We start from the raw sequence: 22,556 nt of genomic DNA on the forward strand, positions 1-22,556 counted from the left end.
ATCTGCGTATGATCTAGTCTGCGTGAACACCTGTGAGCAAAGGCTAATTTAAGTCCAGGACCAGTTAACATCCAGACTCCTTGATCCACAAAAAAACCCTCCTCCCTTTCTTGTTGCGTCTTTCTTTTTCATGCATGAAAAAGTAGCCAAGAAACAGGGAATAAAGGACACATAGGGCAGCCTGCCATCACATGATCATTTAAGTTGCCCTGTTGTGCTTGCTAGGCTACCGATGGGTTCAGTTATGTCCACTTTTTTATATTCTGGACATGGGAACACTGGGTGAATCTATTCTTTGATCAACTTTTCCTGCTTCAAAGAAAGAAGTATGCAGTCTATGCGTACTTACTGGAAATTTGATATGAAATCACTGCAGCCTCCAGGAGTTGATGCCTTGTGAAATTGCCAATTACTCATAATTTCCACATAACTAAAGGTTGCATTGATTCATGATGGACACCCACGCACAATGAAGACTTCTAGCTTGCTCTCTTTTAGCATTTAAGGACGGGGATAGGAATGTTAGAAAAGTTAACTGATGTTAAGCAACATATTTCCTGTAGCTTGCTATAAAAATGTATATGAATGTGAAATATGAATGAAAAAGGATAATGTAAATATGTAAAATTTCAAGATAAAATCTATAATCATTTCTAGATTTACAACGGTTGCAATGCCAGCAAAATTCCTCTCATTGTATTTTTGACCTTTTTGTTGAATTATTTTCATTGAACAATATGGAAAATTATTAAGGGGATAGGATTTTTAGATGCACCACACACACACACACACACACACACACACACACACACACACACACACACACACACACACACACACAGTAGATATATCTCACACCCCAAATATATTTCTATCCCCACTCCAATGTAATTTTTTTTTCAGTTAAAATTGCGCGATTTGGGTTAAAAGAATCTAATTGCAATTTTTCTGGTTACATTAGCGATTTAAAATGTGCTTTTTCTTTTGCAAATGAAATGAGAATAAATATAATAATAATAATAATAATATTCATAATTATAGTTAACATACAGGCAGCCTCTATCAATCACAATGTTCTAAGGATTTATTATAAAATATTATATTATTATTATTATAAAAATATGTGAATTTCTTAATTTTTGTCAGGAGGTATGCAAAATCAAGAACAATGTCTTTTAATATGAAATATGCTCCTGTACACTGGAGAAAAGCACATGGATTATCATAAAAATGCCTTTTTCATATAAATGAAGTATTATTTTCCCTATTTTTCTTTTTTACCCAAAATAGAATGGAGTGAGCATTACTGATTTTTAAACACACGGTTTCATTCATACTGGAAGCCAGAGGGCGCCCTCGAGCAGAAACTGCACATTTGCCTCGCAGAAGTAATAAAAAGATGTTTTCAGGAAATTCCTAATGTGAAGCTAGCTGTAGCTGAATAAAAAGAAGATGGAAACGCTTTGATTAAACATGAAGACAATAAACACACGACTGAGACGATATATGGTGTTATATTTGAGTTCTTCAAACCTTCTCGTGTATTTTCATATTAATAAAGTATATTTATAAAACAATGTTAATCGACATAGCCTTTATCACTGTTTAGAATACTACAAAATAATATCTTGTCTGCCTCAAAAACATGTTATGTTATTTGCAATTATATAATTGCACTAAGCCAAATCGCGATTTCGGTTCGATTTCACTTAATCGTACAGGCCTGTAATTGTCGTAACATACTCGCATTAAACTAAGCGGCGTACATCAGAATAAGTGTACAACCAATTGAAAGTGAAGAGGTTTGCTTGTCATGTAAGCATCTTACTGTGATTAAGTCATTACTCTGATTATTGTAAAATAATATCATTATTAGTGCACTTGTAAACATAGTCAATGTTGGATTCAAACTTAAATTTCTAGCATGAGCACCATGTCTCCATGTGTTGGACCTCTAACCACCAAGCCACAGCTCTAACCATCTTTTTATGTTCGATATAAGAGATATTTTGAATAATTCAATACATTTAATGCAGCGAGTGAAGAAACAGATAGTCTTCCTATGCTACTATGCAGGAAAACTTCCGCTTGTGTTGTTAGTCAGCTCCCAGGCCTCTATTTCAAGTAGGTTGCCTACCGTCATGATGGCATGTAATGGCTCTTTTTGTCATGCAAAGCTATGTATAGCTTCTTAGTTGTTGCTGCGGCCCCTTTTCAGTATGTTAATTTTACAAGCAATGCAGCTGTAAACCACGTGGACACCGCAAATAGCCAGTGGAAAAAGCGCAGATGAATGTTTCTCCAGACAGTTGGGTGTTGTCGATGGGTTGCGTGCGTGTGTATACAGTCTTCTCCAGAGGATGCGACTCCTGTAATCATTCTTGTTTGGGTGCTTGTGTGCTGATATCATGTGGCATTTTTAATTGATTCTGTTAATGAGGGTGTTGGTAAAAGGGCTGTGGATGGAAACCGCCGATGCCCTGAAGTCATTTTGACACTGAATAGGTCAATCAAAGAAGCCTTGCTGCCAGCCTCAATCTGAACTGCTTGAAACTGAAGTAGAACTAACTGACAATGAGAGCAACCCATCCCGCGCCGACGCCGTCAAATGCCAGACAGACTCTGTGCTAATGGGGTAACTTTATATACATCTGCAGAGTGAATTATCGGCCATGAAACTTTAAATTATACTTGATACCATCCACCCATCCAGAGTTTTGCCATCCATCCAGAATTTTGCCATCCATCCATCCATCCATCTGGAATTTTGCCATCCATCCATCCATCCATCATTTGGATTATTGAGATCCAAATTTGCCATCCATCCATCCATCCAGAAATTTGCCATCCATCCAGAAATTTGCCATCCGTCCATCAATCCAGAAATCTGCCATCCATCCATCCATCCAGAAAATTGCCATCCATCCATCCATCCAGAAATTTGCCATCCATCCATCCAGAAATTTGTCACCCATCCATCCATCCAGAAATTTGCCACCCATCCATCCATCCAGATATTTGCCATCCATCCATCCATCCATCCAGATATTTGCCATCCATCCATCCATCCATCCATCCATCCATCCAGATATTTGCCATCCATCCATCCATCCAGATATTTGCCATCCATCCATCCATCCAGATATTTGCCATCCATCCATCCATCCAGAAATTTGCTATCATCCATCCATCCAGAAATTTGCCATCCATCCATCCATCCAGAAATGTGTCATCCATCCATCTAGAAATTTGCCATCATCTATCCATCCAGATATTTGCCATCCATCCAGAAATTTGCCATCCATCCATCCATCCATCCATCCAGAAATTTGCCATCATCCATCCATCCAGAAATTTGCCATCATCCATCCAGAAATTTGCCATCCATTCATCCAGAAATTTGCCATCCATTCATCCAGAAATTTGCCATCCATTCATCCAGAAATTTGCCATCCATCCATCCATCCAGAAATTTGCCATCCATCCATCCAGAAATTTGCCATCCATCCATCCAGAAATTTGCCATCCATCCATCCAGAAATTTGCCATCCATCCATCCATCCAGAAATGTGCCATCCATCCATCCAGAAATTTGCCATCATCCATCCGTCCAGATATTTGCCATCCATCCATCCAGATATTTGCCATCCATCCATCCATCCAGAAATTTGCCATCCATCCATCCAGAAATTTGCCATCATCCATCCATCCAGAAATTTGCCATCCATCCATCCACCCATCCATCCAAAAATGTGCCATCCATCCATCCAGAAATTTGCCATCATCCATCCATCCAGATATTTGCCATCCATCCATCCATCCATCCATCCAGAAATTTGCCATCCATCCATCCATCCATCCAGAAATTTGCCATCATCCATCCATCCAGAAATTTGCCATCATCCATCCATCCATCCAGAAATTTGCCATCATCCATCCGTCCAGATATTTGCCATCCATCCATCCATCCATCCATCCATCCATCCAGAAATTTGCCATCCATCCATCCAGAAATTTGCCATCCATCCATCCAGAAATTTGCCATCATCCATCCATCCAGAAATTTGCCATCCATCCATCCATCCATCCATCCATCCATCCATCCATCCAAAAATGTGCCATCCATCCATCCAGAAATTTGCCATCATCCATCCATCCAGATATTTGCCATCCATCCATCCATCCATCCAGAAATTTGCCATCATCCATCCATCCATCCAGAAATTTGCCATCATCCATCCATCCAGAAATTTGCCATCATCCATCCATCCAGAAATTTTCCATCATCCATCCATCCAGAAATTTGCCATCATCCATCCATCCAGAAATTTGCCATCATCCATCCATCCAGAAATTTGCCATCATCCATCCATCCAGAAATTTGCCATCATCCATCCATCCAGAAATTTGCTAGCCATCCATTCAGATATTTGCCATCCATTCAGATATTTGCCATCCATCCAGATATTTGCCATCCATCCAGAAATTTGCCATCCATCCATCCAGAAATTTGCCATCCATCCATCCAGAAATTTGCCATCCATCCATCCATCCAGATATTTGCCATCCATCCATCCAGAAATTTGCCATCCATCCATCCAGAAATTTGCCATCATCCATCCACCCAGAAATTTGCCATCATCCATCCATCCAGAAATTTGCTACCCATCCATCCATCCATCCAGATATTTGCCATCCATCCAGAAATTTGCCATCCATCCATCCAGAAATTTGCCATCATCCATCCACCCAGAAATTTGCCATCATCCATCCATCCAGAAATTTGCTACCCATCCATCCATCCAGATATTTGCCATCCATCCAGAAATTTGCCATCCATCCAGAAATTTGCCATCCATCCATCCAGAAATTAATTTGCCGTCCATCCATCCAGAAATTTGCCGTCCATCCAAAATTTTTCCATCCAGAATTTTTCCATCTATCCATCCGAATTATTTTGGACAATTAATCGAGTAATCTGTTAAAAAAAATCTTTCTGGTAATAAAAATAGGCCTAAGCAAACAATAGCCTTTTAAAAGGATTTAAATAACATATATAATCACAATGAGGCAATAATTGGTTCAGATAAAGTATCAGAAGCAAGTAATCGTATGGTTTTATTGAACAACATTAATAAAATACATAACGTTTCATAATAAATGCCTGCAGAGGGTGCCAACGGCATGGTGATTGTTGTTGTTACACTTTACAGATCAAATCCTTGATTAATATTGCCCAAACATTTAATTTATATGTTAATTGATAGCTACTTCTTTATGATAGAAATTATACATGTACTCTTTTTTTTATTTTTATAATTACTTGAACAAGAACATGTGGACATCAAAACATGCAATTCAGAGCGACATTTTGGTGTCACAGCTTTTGACAACTTTTTTATTTTATTATACAATAATTTTATTTTTGCTCACAGAAATGTCACATTAGAGAAGTAAAATGGTTACAAACAGCCTTTAAAGTTCACTTTGAAACTCAACAGTGATTTGATTTGGCACTCTGATTCCAGAATTGCGTAAAATTGTGTTTGTTTTTTAACAACAGCCACGTTGTACATTGCCAACAGGAGCGTCTCAAACTGCTAATAAGTGCCAATAATTATCCACCGTTTTGAAGTTTTATAAAAAATAAAAAAAAGAACAGTGTTTTACATAAGTACCCTTTTTGGGACCTTGGGTGTGTTTTCATTAATTTAAAAACTTACTCTTCCAATACTAATTACACACTCCTATAGAGAGTGTGTTAAAATGTGTGGCTTTAACGACTAGTATCTTCCCTGGAGAAAATGCGTCATGCAAGCAGTTTTCTACAATCCGTAATGTGGAGACAAATTTAGCTAAACTGCAAAAATGGCAAACAGAAACAAATCTTCGGAGGCAACAAACCCTGTCCTGCTCGCACTGCCACTCAAATCTCAGACGTGGGGTTGGTGCTTAATTAGTGTTATTAACCTTCAACAAACCGGGCTGATTTTATTTTGCCATGGTGACAGCTTCAGCTCCATTTCTCCGTTCGCCGGCATGAGGTATTTTAATTGGCTCGAGCTCCTCGATCCACTCAGCCCTGACAACGCGCGGAGACGGACGTTCACCGCGGTGAGCGACATGTAAATGGCCTTTCTATGAAAGGAGTGTTTCTTTTTTTTTGTAACCCCTCGCTCATAATCCTTCAGTACAGTGAGGACACGGCGAGCTCACCCGAGCTGCACGCCGCAGTGAAGTGACAACCAAGCAATCATTAAAAATTTTGATGGCTGCTGCACGCATAGGCCTATCTCCCGGCTTGATGTAAAGAAAAGCACGCAGCCATCTTTTGTATTTGCTCTCTGTCACTGACGAGAGCTCAGGCCTAATTTATTCCTTCTTATCGTCGGCTCTGCAAAGACAACTCGTCTTCGCTGTTTCTTACTTGCACATACGCTTTATTGTGCCCACATTAATGTGTCTGTAGGCTTTCAAGGAGCTGTAGACTCAACAAACAGATATTAGGTGCTCTAAGGGCGGTCGTTATAGAAGGTTCGCTTTTTGTGTGTAAAAATAATGAAGGAATCTTTGGTTGTTAAGTTGTTTTTTTGTTTACATATATAATGTCCTAAAATGAATATCTAGAGATCAGGATGGCCGATATTATGGATTTAATCAAAATTAAAGTAAACCATTTTACGCAATATTTAGACCACCAAAATATTTGAAATGAAAACATAAATGCATATTTGCTGAATGCTGGTGGTAATTGAGAAAGTATAATAGTGTTTGCCTTTCTGTTAATAATAATAATGTAAAAGCAGATGTAATATTTTTTCATTTACTTTTTTGTTTAACCGTTCTTGTAATGTATTAGACAAAACTGTTAAGAGAATGAAAGGCGGAGAATGGAAGCAATGTGTACTCAGTCGCTGCTGTTCTCAGTGCCTTCGAAATAAAAGTATGGTGCGCGTCAAAATAAAAGTCCCGCTTCCAATACATCGGCCAAACAGAAAAACGTATCTGCAAATGCCAAATATTGGCTGATACATTTTTATATCAGCCGATCACTTGTTTTAACTCTAAACGAAATTCAAATCGAATGCAGTATATTTTGGTTTTGTAATGTAAAATAATTGTTTTTAAAAATGGCCCAACGATGGAATCCAATGGGATTGACAAATGTATATTGCGTGCAAGTCTTAATTTGTTAATTTGTTTCAATTGCAAATCATTTTAAAATTTTGTCTGAGATTATTCATTTCTATATGTTTTAATGTGGTTATTTGATTATTCTTGTGTTCTCTTACTCTTTAATTATTTGTTCATCAGGCACCCGAGTCTCGTTGCGGCCGGGTCACGGATCTCGGTCACAAACTCGCCAGTTCTGATCTTAGCCAGTGGATGCAGGGTTACCAGCCGTCACATGCTTTACTCATAACAATAAGTGTAGTGTCACGTTCATACAACTTGAAATCAGAATGTCCAGATGATGTGCCACATGTTCCATTCATTAATTGGCTTCAGTGTGATCTATTCTGGACACAGATTTGTTAAAATGTTAAAACGTTCTACTTAATCAACTGGAAATAATGATTTCACCTATAATTTTGTTTGGCGATTTTTGCTTTATATTGTGTTTGGACTGTATAGAGTGGGCAGGAAGCGAGAGGGGGAGGGGGCAGGATTGGAAAGGGTCCGCGAGCCGGGACTCGAACTCGGGTTGCCCGAAGCGTAACTGTGCGTTCACACCGCCGCCGGCGAGAGCGTCAAAGTGGCCGGAAGTCACTCATTCTCAATGGGAGCCCGGCGGCGAGCTCCGGCGAGAGCGGCGCGGCGCGTCTTTGACGATTTGGGCGTCGAGGAGAGTTGAAGTCAGGTCAACTTTATGGTAATGAGCTATGACGCGGTTCGGGGGCAGCCGGCGGCAACCAATGGGAATGTAGAAGTTCTCCGCTTGAGATGATTCTAGAGAACGCAGCGCTGTAAACTTCGGTTCCGACCTCATTAGTTCCCAAGCAAAATAGAGGAGAGGCTGATCAAATGGTGCGGCGGGTTTGATAAGAAGACACGCAACTTTATTTATCCACCACACAAATGGCTTTTAATTGGTTTATTTCGTTAGCAAACGTAACTATAATTGTTAAGTTCTTTCCATCGATCTGCTTTTTTTAAACTTTCACATTTAAATGATTTCATGAGGTTATATTATACGGTTATACCCTACCTGTGGTTAGTCTGCACAAACGCCGATCAACATGATAGTTTGCTTTGCAGCCCCTTTAAAAGCAGTTTTAAAAAAGACCAAGCATTCGATCTACGTCAGAGCGGCAGCGAATCTTTCTACAGCGTCGATGGCAGGGCGGCCAGAGCAAAGTTTGACGCTCTCGCCGGCGGCGGTGTGAACGCACAGTAACAGCGATATATATTAGGGCTGTGCCCAGAATATCGATACAACGATACATTGTCATGAACTCCTGACGATGCGCGTGTCGATACAGCAGCTGCCGTATCGATACTGTGTGTTTTTGAATGTAATCAACGCGACGCGAGCAGCAGTGCAAGACATTCAAAATGGAGAAGAGGTTTTCAGTTAATGAATGAACGAAACATTGCAGCGCGCCTCACATCCATTAAATAGCAATACTCTTTGTGCTTTGTTGCTATTGATATAAAACAAAGTCTCGGATTGCACATTTCGTCCTTTTTATTACGAAATTCAAAAACATAAATACCGTTTTGGCGCTGTGGCGTGAGATTGCTTTGGCGCAGCTCAGCCCTAGAGAAGTGGCCGCGCACAGCGCACGTGAACGGATCTTCTCTTCCGCCTTAATACTTAATACCAGTTACAGAGCAAAATAAACATGAATGAACATCTGATCGCGTGTTAAAAGATAGAGTACAACTTACATAAGTCCGTATCATGTCACATGGAATCACTCGATCAGTGTTTCAAACGTGGAAAGGCGTCAGTAAAACAGCTTACAATGTCATGTAACGTCCCATTTATGTTACCTCAGAAAAAAACATATCCATTGTCCATAAACTCGTTAGTCAGCTAGAAAAATTGACTCTAGAGAGGAGCATTTTGCTAAATATATGCACCATATTCATTATAATTTGTAATGTTCTTCAATATTTAATGCATGTTTGAATTAATCTGGCAAGTTTTTATGACTGCCACCATTTAAATGTTTACATTTAAAAAAATATGTATATTATATGATTATGTAATTTGTAAAGTTAATAATATAACTTTATTATTATTATAAAAAAAACATGTAATTTAGAGTAATGTAATAATTTAAGTGTTTGTACAAATCAGTTCATTTTTACCTTTAATATCATAGTACAACTGACTCCCATAGTTTACCACATTAGTTAAGAGATTTGTTTTCCCAAATTTGTTTTAGATTTTAGATTTATCGCAAGATTTGTTTTACATTCCAAAATTTTCCATGTATTGTACCTGATATATATCCAAAATAATCAAAATTGAACCAAGCCTTTCCAAAGTTTTTTTTTGTGACAATTTATTTATTTCCTTTATCTCATTGTATTATTTTAATGAGAAAAACAAAATTGCTTTTCAGTTATCACAACTGTTCTAACACTGGTTATTCAATAAACAGATATTACTGTTACTAAACTCTGCTCAAAAGAAATTTAATTCCAAATTGACCCATATCGTGATACGTATCGTATCGTGATGCGTATCGTATCGTGACATTGTTGGTGATGCACAGCCCCACTATATATGTCGGCACGCTGCCCACGAGGCTATCGGCGCCTACGAAATAATGTTTTCAGAAGAATACAGAATAAGTCATATTATTGTTTATCGTTATATTACTAATCAACTCATTTAAAGATGCATGCAACTGATAATAATATTGAGTTTCATTGGTGGACATGGTCCTGTACCTAGTACACATTGTCCTATTTTCATCTTAAACTGTAATTGTTGGTCTAGTATTGTGACCACACTGTATTTGGTCACACCTATCCAACGAATATTTTTGCATGTTTTTTTGCGATAATTTCCGATGATTGGGCTTCAAGTTTTAACGATTGATTTTAACAATTGGTATTTGCTATTCAGTTTCAAGGGTCTCCAGTACTGTGGCTCTTTGACAGGTCTCATTAACACAATGGGTGTTGTGTTCTCGTCGGATCGTGTTCCTCGGGCGAGGTGACGCAGGCCAGCACCTCGTGATTGTCAGGAGTGCTGCTCCGGACCCTAATTCTATTACCAGATTCACATGTCCACCTTCACTGGAGATTATTACACGGAGGGAGGGTTTGTTCTGTAGCCGTGCCGGGAATTGTTGATGCATCTTATTTTGTTTGTTTGTTTGTTTCGCAGGGGTGTAAGGGACTGCTGCTGTCACGATGGACGCCCAATCACAAGGCCAGCAGCCGCCGGTGCCAGTGTTTCAGCCACAGGTTTGTGTTCTCTCACACATAAACACAAACACACATACAGTCTAGCCAAACTTTCTTTGTAATCTCGTTATATAGCCGTTCTACAAAGTCAGTTTTTTTTTTTCCTGGCGTCTACCATCCTGACTCACCACCTGCTTGCTTAGCAGCATGTAGCACGAGCCTGTCGCCCTCTTCCACATCCACATCTGCCCCCGTCAAATCTCCCCGTGTCTGTCAATCCACCCGCAGAGAGACAGGCGGCGGTCTGCTCCGGCTGTCTCTCTGCTGTGCCGGGTGAGAGGTGATAATGAGATTCTGCTCTCTGCACAAGCACCGTTTCCTGCACACCGGAGCCATCATGTGTTTCCAGTGCCAGAGACAGAGGTGTTGGAAATCTGCTGCTTTTAGCAGTCTTTTGCTCTCTCTCTCTCCCTCGTTCTCTCTCTTAATCTTTCTTCTGTCGTACTTCCTTTTCACACCCCCAGACTAATTCCCTCCAATCATCTGACTTTATTATTGTCTTGAGTTACATTCAAATTGAATGTTTGTTCGCCAGATAATGGCTGCCGATACAAGCTTTTAGAATTGCATAATTATTAACGCTGAGTGTTACTATAGGGAAACATGAACAGTATTACTGTTGGAAAGTTACTGCTCATACTTGTTTATTCTGTAGTAAGTTGATTTGACATGATTTACGATGAAAATGATTGACAAAATGTATTTTGGCTTTCCCTCATCTGGAAAAAATGTGTTTTTTAAGCTTTTTATTGTTAAAAGTCCCTCTTAATGCAAAAATTTTGATAAATTCTTCCTGTCATTGAATAATCCATTGCTAGACTTACCTTGAGCGTTCCCTTAAAAGTAACGTCAAATATCTTCTATTCTTTTATTTATATTTGATCTAGAAGTCCACAGATAATGAATTTTGTGGATACCAGTCATCCGAATATGGCGCTGACATCGTGCGCAGATTTGAGACAGAGTCTGCGCAGTTGTGACCTCGGGACCGGAGTCTGCGCAGTAGAGAGCAGGAAGTAGAGCCGTGATATCAAAAGCCCGCCCACACTCTCGCAGATCCAGAACAATTCATTATGTTGCTGTGAATTAAACGGTTATGGAAATGTAGAAGTGAAAGCTAAAGCTCCAATCTCCTCCCGAAAATCCAGAAAAAGTCAGTTGGTGCCTCAGTGAAGACTTCACTCAGAGAAGCCGTCAATCTCAGCTGTCAATCATGACGTCACACCCCCCATTTTTATAGCATCAAATTACTAACTAAAACCAAACTTATTTAAAAAACAAACACTTGAAATGAAATCAGCGTGATTTAAAAACGGCCTAAAATGACAAACCATCTTTGGAAAACAATTATATGAAGTTTATTGTGATTTGTTTAGTTTGTCTCGCGTCCATTAGAATACACAGAGGGGCGGGGGTTATGAGCTATACTGGGACCAACCAGAAATGAAAAACAATTATATACAATCATTCTGTTTATGCCAAATTCATTCAAAGTTGCTCTTCTATCAGCTTAAATCAGTCGGCCCATTCTCCTCTGACCTCTAGCATCAACAAGGCATTTTCGCCCACAGGACCGCCGCATACTGGATGTTTTTCCCTTTTCACACCATTCTTTGCAAACCATAAAAATGGTTGTACGTGAAAATCCCAGTAACTGAGCAGATTGTGAAATACTCAGTCCGGCCCGTCTGGCACCAACAACCATGCCACGCTCAAAATTGCTTAAATCACCTTTCTTTCCCATTCTGACATTCAGTTTGGAGTTCAGGTTTCTCAATATGCGTACTTGTCTGTACTTGTGTTCTCGTGGACTTGTGAAACGTCATCAGTCACTGCCCAAGTACTGTTCCAATTCAAAGTTCACATCTAGCCATAGACAAGTACAGTTCAAATCCCCGGATGTGTCCTTGGTCCGCCACGTTTATCAAGGATGCGTCGAGAGGAGACTTCAGACAGACTGGTATCCCAGAATGCATCTCGCACCAACGGACGCAACGATCAGTAAAGCCCCTATGGTTATGCCCCCCAACACCCCCGCATGATAAGCTGAACTTGGTTGTGCCTCTACTACTAAAAGAACGTAATCGAGAGCAGGGCTGCGTTTCCCAAAACCATTGTAAGCCTAAGTTGATCGTAGAGACCATTGGTGGCAATTGTTCTACGATCAACTTAAGCTTACGATGGTTTTGGAATACGCAGCCCTGAGCGACATTATCATCAATTAAAGTAATACTGTTTGCATGTGCTTTATAACAGTCTCAACGGGGACCGGCATTGTTTTGTCTCTTGCAACACATCCAGAATACACATAATTTCTGCTTAAAATAAGCCTAAAATGCAAAACAAGACCAATTTAGGATAGTTATTTTTAAGCACAAGCCTAATAAAACATTTGAAGTAAAAAAAATGTTTTTTTTATTTATCACTTATATAGTAGTATAAAAATGCAAATATTAAATACAATTATAAAATGTTAAAATATTGGTTAAATAGTTTTATTTATCATATTTATTTATTTATTTTGTAATGTGTTTTTGTTAAGTCATGTTATAATATTGTTTTGAACTGCTTGTTATTTACAATGGCAACTATTAACTGTTTTAAAAAAATTTTCCGTTTTTTTTGCTGGTGCGTTGAATTGTATTAAATCCACATAAAAATCCTAATAATCAAACTAAATCATAATAATTATTAATGTTAATAATAATATAGAGAGCCCACAACAACAACAACAACAAATAAACAAACAAAAACATTAAAAAAAATATATTGTCCCGTTTTTTAATTAAAAGATAATAACAAATTAGATTTTAGTGATATTTTGACCACTCACATAGGAAATGTCCCCGGTTTCCATTTAGGAAATCTGGTCACCTTACCTAAACCACATATTAATGTTTAATATAGGCCTATTATTTTTTTTAATCTAAACGAAAAGAGGCAGGGTTGTGTTTTATACTTCGTTTTGTTATAAATATATAAGATAATCAATGTAGCTGCCTGAACGACATTTGTGTGGCTAATATATTTAAGATTTTTTTGTAAAAAAAAAAAAAAATGAAAAGAGGCAGTGGTGTTTTGACATATTTCGTTTTATTGTAGCCTAAAATATACGTTTCTCTATACCAAGTAGGCCTACACGAACTTCTGACTTGCGTCCGTGGTAGTTAATTCAGGCTCGCCAAGTTCAACTCCGGAGAACGAACTCCCGAGGACGGGAGGACAATAGCCCGGTACTTTGCTAATGGAACAGCAGCGTTCTTGATAGTGTTATTGGCCCTCATTTATCAAAAGTGCGTACACCAATTTTCCAGCGTACACCTGGCGTACACCCAAAACCACTGTGACTTTGAGATTTATCAATATGGACGTTGGCGTACGGCACGCTCAAATCCTACACCAGCTCAGGAGGTGGTGTACGCACGTTTCGAGTTAGTGCGAAAATGCAGAAAAACAATTCCTAACACCACAAAACGCACTGACAAAGATATGCTATATGACCCACTGTAAAAAAAAAACAACAACAACAACAACTAAAGCCCTATTCGCACGGGATAAGTAGGCCTTTTATGGGGACCTCGTGTGATTTAGAAATTACTCCCCCACATCTGAATTTTGCGTGGCACATTCGCACGGGATACGCTGTGATTTTACTCGAATTTACTGACTTATCTCCTGGATATGATGTTACTTGAAAATGTTTTTTCGTTATATAGCTGTATGAAATTATAAACAGTCGTATCGATATCATTTTGATTGTTTTATAGTAGGCCTAATACAAATAATTTCGTTCAGTTAGAGAACAGACGCAATTAAAAACGTAAGTAATAGGCCTATAATAACAACATACGACGGAAGATTCAGTTTCAAAGCTAATGTAAAAGTGCCCATTTAAGCGAGTTGTCATTGTACTGTTCTGTTTTTGTGTTTTTCATTAAGAATAATATTAAACACACCATTCAAGCAATTTACTCCCAAATTGTGCTCATTCTAAAGTGAAAGTAGTAGCCTATAATCCGCGCGGCCGCTCATGAATTCATAACGGTGCACATATGCAGTCTAGCGCCATTCTTCGTGAAAGATAAAGATAGAAATGCGCACAGGACACAAAAACCTTGCAAAAATTATATACGATCCGCATAATCCCGGCCAAATAGATGCCGATTCGCACGGGACTAATATTATCACAGGACCTCGGTGTTCGGCGAAATATGGTAGGCCTATAGGTCATTTGCGGGGGAATTTTTACTTTACATATTACAGACATGGCCGATTTGCACGGGATTAAGATCACAGACATTATCTGCGATTATTACAAATCACCAGAGCTCTCCACATATAGGCTACTAATCCCGTGCGAATAGGGAAGTAATTATAAACTTCAGTGTTTATTTTTGTGCAACATTTACTTCAATGTTTAATTTGTGTGACTTTACCAAAGCATTTGATATGTATTCGTCCAGTTGCGAGCCTGTGCGCTTTACCTGACGTTGGTTAGGCCAGGCAGCTGCGCACGGACTGGGACTGAACATAATTCAGACTGACAAAATAATAAAAATGACATTCTTCTTCTTTTAAATAATAATAAAATAAATAATAATAATAACGACATTCTTCTTCTAAATGACAATAAGCGTCATTAATAATACAAATCATAATAATAATAATAAGAATCTAACAAATTGTCATGCAATTACTAATGTGAATGAATGGTACTCCACATCACATCATCATCACTATTGTAGCCTACACCCCAATACATGTGATGTGATACGAAATTAAATGCATATTATTTCAAAACACGTGCTGTAAAATAATGAATTGTGATAGGTAATTTCTCATCCAAACAGCTATTTAAACTGGATTTCCACCGTACACCTTTTTGTGGGCACCTTTAATCCCACTCTTTAAACTCCCAAATAAAACAATTTAGTTTTTTTTTCCACTTCCCTGGTGATGGTCTCGATCTCCACGTCAGAGAAGTTTCCTTTCTTTTAGCCGTCTTCCGAGTGTATGGCGTAAAATGAGGGCGTGGGGGAGGCGGAGACTTGAATATATAGGGGCGTGTTAATCTAATGACGATCGTTTTCAGCCGCGGCATTTATCAAGGGCAGGTTTTGCGTACGCCTGGATTTCAGAGGTGCGCACAGCTTCATAAATCAGGCGGTGAGAGGAGTGTAAGCATAATCTTACGACAATATATACGCCCGTTTCTACGCAAGATTGATAAATGAGGGCCATTCAGTGTATATATGTATATTTTAAGCTACAATAAAACAAAATATATGACTAAACACCACTCTGCCTCTTTTCATTTTCATTAAAAAATGTAGTGCAGGCAATGTTATTGCATGTATATTTATAACAAAACGAAATATTAAAAACCCTGCCTCTTTTCGTTTATATATATATAAAAAAAAACATTATGTGGTTCAGACAAATGTGATTATCACTGTAATAAAATGAATTATGACATAAAACACAACCCAGTCTATTTTTGTTAAATGTCAGTGTGTTTAATTGCCTAAAAATATAAAGTTATGAAACTTCACTTTGCCCTCAGTCAAAACGATTTGCCAGGGAACAAATTATAGATTCATGAGACCAAAGATCGCCCGTTAGAAGACGAATTATATCTGAAGACATCAGAGCCAGCGGCAGACGTCAGAAGGACTAGCCGTGTTAAGGCTGCTCTCGCCCGCTGAACGCCCACTGACCGACTGGATCTCACAACTCCGAAAACGCCAGATAAAATTTTCAAAAAGGCGCTCCTCTTTATAAATAAACCACAGATTTGAGATTTTAAACAAGTACATTCTCGCCTGAAAAAGTCTTAAAACTACATTTGGTGAAACATTAACAGTAGTATTTTTAAATTACGAGGGGTTTTCTTATCCGCTATTGACGTTGGCTCATTGGTGCGAGATGCATTCTGGGATACCGGTCTGTCTAAAGTCCACAAGTCTCCTCTCGATGCATCCTCGATAAAAGGGGCTGATCAAGGACACATCCGGGGATTTGAACTGGACTTGGCTAGATGTGAACTTTGAATTGGAACAGTAGTTGGGCAGCAACTGATGACGTTTCACCATTGACGATTGATGGCGATTCCTCCCGTCCTCTGGAGTTCGTTCTCCCGAGTCGAACTTGCAAGTCTGAACTACCAAGGACGCAAGTCAGAAGTTCGCGTACTTGGTATTGAGAAACAGCCATTGTCTTCACATTGACCACACCCCTAAATGCTTTGAAGCAACTGCCATGTGATTGGTTGATTAGATAATTGCATTCATGAGAAATTGAACAGGTGTTCCTAATAATCCTTTAGGTGAGTGTATGTTCATTTTTAATGCTATCGGCCCAATAAGAACATTTGGTCGATGTATTAAAGCTGATAAATAATGGATTATTTCCTTCAGCTGAGACACTTCAGTTGCACACTGTTCGCCATGATGGTTTTGAATGGCTTGAAATATAATTTGGAATCACTTCAAAAAGAAAAAATACAGTTGCAACATGACATATAGGCTACATAAAATTATGACAACATTAAGATTGTGTGCTTGCGACAAGGCTTTTAATGGTGCAACTTTTGTTTTTGTAATCAGGCTCTCAAAAATTATAAAAATAAATTGGATTTAGATTTAAATCCAAGTATATCGGTTATCGGCTTTCAAAACAAAAGGAATTATCGGTATCGGCCAAAATGTTTATGTTGGTGCATCCCTAATACATTTCTTTAGTGGGATGGGACAGCTTAGACATTGTTTTCATCCATTCTGGGCTCCTGTACTCTCTCAAACATACTTATTTTAAAAGGTATTGGCCGATTAATTGGAATATTAGCGATTGTGCAAAATCCAATATCGCTCGAACTTCCTTCACCGGTCATATTGATTGTCCTTATTTTACAAAATGTTGTCGAGTACAACTGAGGCCTGCTTTCATCAATAAACATATAAGACATTTGACGCAACACTCAAGGTAAGTCTGGCAATGGATTACACCGTGACCGCTTAAGAGAATGACTTTTACAAGGCTCGCAACAAGCATTCAAGTTCAGCTCGTATTCCCTTGGAAAAAATGCAACCAAAAATGCTGAATTGTGAGTGCAATCACGCATATGATATCATATCTTAAAGTCCCCAAGGTTTGATGGATATGCATAGGAGATGCCGGATGAGTCGGTAAGGCGTGCATATTTGATGGCGCATTTGCTCTCAGAGCGAGTGGGAGGGCGAGATCTTCAGATCCGATTTTAATCGTCACGGCGGATTTTTAGACGAAGCAAAATCCCCTTGTAAAGCAAGGGCTTTAAATACTGGAGCAGATTGAAGAGGAGCGGGGTGAAGGAGGTATAAATATTGCATGGGCCGGGCCTGGAGAGAGACGTTGATGAAAAGGATGCGAACAGGATCTCCTGCCTTGTTCTCCCCACCACGAAGACCCCCCCCCCCCTCCAGCACCCACCAACCAACCAACACTACCACCACTAAGCCCGTCTTGCTACTCTACCTCCTCTTCAGCGCTTCGGTTGTCCTTTCCTTGGCAGCCGCTGGCATTGTTGTGCTGTCAGCTCACACCTAGTCTCCACACTGCTGCCGCCCCGTCCTCCGTCATTCTCCTCCTCCTCCTATCTCGCATCCCCTGTCATACGGCTGCATGTCTGCATTTTTCTTTTTACGCTTGTGTCACCAGTGGCCAACCCTCCATCGTTTGCTGTTGCTCCTGTGATGTGTTGTCCCTTTGAGTCATTTACCCAGCATGCTCTGCTGCATCTTCCGATGGATCAACTAAAGGCCCATTCACACTAAGAATAACTACTTTAGTATCCACACCAATGCACAATAACATTATATTTATTATAAATGTGCTATAGTTTTGTCGCCTGCCTTTTTAAATGCTCGAGTTCAAAGCAGGATGAATTCTGATTGGCTGTTTTTACTGTTCATCTGGGGGGAAAAAACAACTTATCGTTTTAGTTGTGGTCTACACAACTGTAGGACTTTCTTGAACTTCCCTATTCTCATAGAATTAGAATTCTGTTCTCAGATAATTCTATTCTCATAAAATTAGAATGATTGTTAACTTTATAGTTACTAGCTGTTTCCATCCTCCTGTTTTTATACGCGTTTTGAAGTATTGCATTAGAAAATAAATTCCTTAATTCGCAAAAAAGCACACTCGCTTGAGTTGGGTTTTGCGAAAGAGTTTATTTGAATAATGGATCGAAATGCATTTGCCGAATGTATTCAGATGTAGTGAACATTAGAACCACGTGACCAATCGGCAGTTTCTGCGGATAGTGTTTTATTTACTGTTGGTTACGAGGTTACCAATGCCACTGTCATCCGTTCAAACAACTTCATGGAAACACGCCTAATTTGCTTGTTTTTTGTGAACTTTGAAAAGATTTGCTTCACGTTTGGATGGAAACCCAGCTATTATTATTGGTATAGTCCACATCCTTGGAGTGAAAGGTGCGATCATGTTTACTGTTGCTCAGCTAAAATTTCTGAGCAAAATCCAGTCATTTCAATAGGAATCAGCACGATTTGGGAATTCATCAGAATGATATGAAACTTGATTCGACCATGCTAATTGGTCGTAAAAATAAAGTAGCGTTCATGGTCTTCGGTCATAAATGACCGACCATAGGAAATGAATGGGAAATCGGCAAAAACACAAAAATTCTCCGAATGTTTGTGTGTACAATCTACAAATCGGCCGCGATGCTGAAAAAAAGTACACAGCAGGAAAGGGGTGACACTCTAAAACATCAAGAGTGTGATATTGACACTTCCACTCACACACACACACACACGCACACTTATACACGCACACACACACCTATGAAAAACTGAACCTATGAACCAAATTTGGAATTTTTTTAAATCACAGCTTCATCAGAATGATATGAAACTTGGTGACTTTTCTAGTATTAGGTATGTAAACACAAAAAAAAGGCATGAGGGCATGATTCGAGCATGCGAAGTGGTTGTTAAAAAAATACTCACACTTGTGCTCTTCGGTCAAAAATGACACCATAGGAAAAATAGGAAATCTGCAAAAAAGCAAATTCACAGAAAAAAATCTATTTCTAACAACAACAACAAAATATCTAAAACTTTATAATAAGTCTTTGAGATTTTTTTAAATATATATTCAAATCAATAATAAAAATAAAAATAAAAAAAAATCATTAAATGTGTTCAAAACAGAACTAGGGAATTCTCAAGCCTCTCCATAGAGACCTCTAGTGATTACATCCATGGTTGCATGATTTCTTAAATAATTCCAAAAGAGGGCGCTAATCTGCCTTCAAAAAAAATATTTTGAAGGCCTAGGCTCTATTTTAACCTGAAATACTGCAATACAAAAAAAAATATATAAAAAAAATACAAAAAACTATTTTTGTATAATTGCATATAATTATTGCATAAATATAAAAAAATACCATAAAATCATCTCAAAATACAAAATTAAAAAGAAAAAATATTATTGAAGAAAAATAAATTGCATTGGTTTTACTGGGGTGGAGGAAGTTTAATTTTTAGGTGTCCGGTCACTAATGACCGGAAAGACGACCAATGCAACCCCTAAACGAAGAGCACCAGAGGGTTAAAAAGTAATGTATTACAATATCGTGTTACTCCCTTAAAAAGTAACTGTTTTTCTTATTTTTGTGCTCTTGTGTCACTTTTCCTCACTTGGGCTGTTTTTTTAAACAATTTTTTGGGGCAAATGTAAAGGCTATTGTACACCAAAATTAAATAGTAAGGCTGAAGGAAATGCAAATTAAAGCATGTACAGTTGAGGGTGCAGCTCAAAGAAACCTTCAGCTGTGTTGCTATTCTGGATTGCAGAAGAATAAAATGCAGGAGAATAAAGTTTAACACTTACGTCGCCAATAAAAGCAAGAAAATCTAAAGTAATTTTTGCTTTGGTTTCACTGAATCATCAAAGGTCAGCTGCAAGTACACTGGTCAATAAAGTGAGATTAAATGCATAAAAATATTAGTTTTATTTAACATGATTATTGGAGGTTTGCATAGTATTTTGATTTTGCATTTCACTGATTTTATTCATTTTGCGGAATACTGAATCGTTCTTGTGCAAGTGAGATGAGTAAATGCATGCTCACATTTAGTTTAGAACTACAATAACCATCATGTTCTCACACAGCGCCTCTGCACTTACTCAAGATTTCTCAACATGGGGACAGGAGAGCTGTCAGACAATACATGGGAAAACAATGTAACTTGCGTTACTTATTTGAAAAAGTAACTCCGATATTTTTGTTTGTAAAGTTAAAAGTACTGCATTACTTTACTAGTTACTTCAAAAAAGTAATCTGATTACATAACTTGAGTTACTTGTAATGCATTACCCCCATCACTGAATGGAAAGCTTTGCATAAAAGTTGTGCAGCATCCCAATTCAAGGAATTCTTGGCCCCTTTCCTCCCACATCCGTGTGTTATTTTTGTTTTCTCCACTTCACGCAGAGCGGCAACGAGACCTTTGAGCTCTCGCCCCTCCTGCAAGCTGCAATCTGTACAAACCGAGCCACGCCGCTGTCGAGTGACCCCGGCGGTCGTGGAGATCCTCGGCTGCTGCGGTTCATCTCGTGTCAGCTCAGTGCTCTAAATTGTGTGACAGCTCAAAGCCACGGATGAGACAAGCTGTCAGTCAGGGCGCCCCTGCTGCCCTTTGAAGGCGAGGCCAGGGGGCAGAAAGGTGCCGCAAATGGCCTGTGAAGTTTACATACACTGCCCACTGCTAAACAGATTACCTCTAATGAAGTGTCTGGAGCTCAGGCCGCGTCAGGCCTAATCCTGGCTGGCAGTGCGTCCCTTCGGCTGCCAAAAAAGCCGCCACCCTCTGGCCTCCTCCCGCCGCTATGCCGGCCTCCCCGGCGCTGGGAGGTGCCCATCGTTAATCAGGCCGGACAGTGCGCGAGCTGACATGCAAATGTAGGTCATTGCATATGTAAATGTGTGATTAGCGAGCCGCATGCCAGAACACATTAGCTCGACTTTGCTCTCAGCATGCGCTTGTCATGCCGCTTTAGAGGCTCATGCTAACATTTGTCAAGCAACCATGTGGGGAGTGAAAGCAATGCCTTGCCCCTCTGCGGACCATCCGCTGCTGACCAAATCAACACGATATGTATGTATCATCTATGGGTCAATGACGTATAAATAGTCTACAATAAAGAATAGGGAAACTTTTAAAAATCTGTTTATAGAGGCTTCAAAGGTCTCTACGCGAACCCAGACGAGGAATAAGGGTCTTATCTAGCAAAACAATGTCATTTTCTAAAAGAACACAGAAAAAGTATATACTTTTTAACCACAAATGCTCGTCTTTCATTAGCGTCCACGACTTCATGCATTATGTAATCACTTTGGAAAGAAAATCATCTGGAATTTTTTATTCTGAAGTGAACTAATCCTTTAATGTCTCTAAAATGTAATGTGGTGTAACTGTAAAATGTAAAAAAAAAAAAAAAAAGTAAAAAAAAAATTATTTAAGGTATTCATGTTCCAATGTCCATTAAACATATTTTGCTGGACTGTATGTGTGTATGTAGGTATTGCATTTTTCGTCAGTCGCACAACTTGACGTTTTACAACATGAAATAATCTTTCCACTTCATAATTTATCTGATATTTTATTAATTTTTTCTGTATGTTCATTTGGACCTCGACTAATTGCACCACATGGTTTTATTTGGCTGAAAAAGTTTCAATTATAAGTCAAGTAGATATTGATATGTATGAATTATATTTGTAATTTATTTTAATTGAATTAAAAATCTGTTTTATTTTACCATTGTTTGTCCTATTATTTATTATTTTGAATGAAAACATTTTATATTTTCAGTTTGTCATTTGTGCTTCTTTTTGGCTTTTTATTGGTTTTCTATATTTCTATTTAGCTTCAATTATTACTTTATTTTTTATATTTTAAAGGGTTAGTTCACCCAAAGATGTAAATTCTGTCATTAATTACTCACCCTTACGTTGTTCCTAACCCATAAGACCCAGAAAGGTAGTTAAAACATCGTTAAAATAGTCCATGTGACTCAGGCTTAATTTAATGAAACAACGAGAATACTTTGTGTGA

At 38.6% G+C, this 22,556-nt stretch overlaps 1 protein-coding gene across 1 annotated transcript in view; it reads left to right on the plus strand.

Annotated features, from left to right (window-relative positions):
* Positions 1 to 22,556, plus strand: part of nek7 (NIMA-related kinase 7) — a 93,879-nt gene that overhangs the window by 17,441 nt on the left and 53,882 nt on the right. The window contains exon 2 of the mRNA XM_079808551.1: positions 10,349 to 10,428. Within this exon, the coding sequence (XP_079664677.1) occupies positions 10,375 to 10,428 (54 nt within the window). The 5' untranslated portion in view covers positions 10,349 to 10,374. The remainder of the gene's footprint in view (positions 1 to 10,348; positions 10,429 to 22,556) is intronic.

The sequence above is a fragment of the Gobio gobio genome (genome assembly GCF_949357685.1).
Source record: "Gobio gobio genome assembly, chromosome: 24".
NCBI classification, from domain to species: domain Eukaryota; kingdom Metazoa; phylum Chordata; class Actinopteri; order Cypriniformes; family Gobionidae; genus Gobio; species Gobio gobio.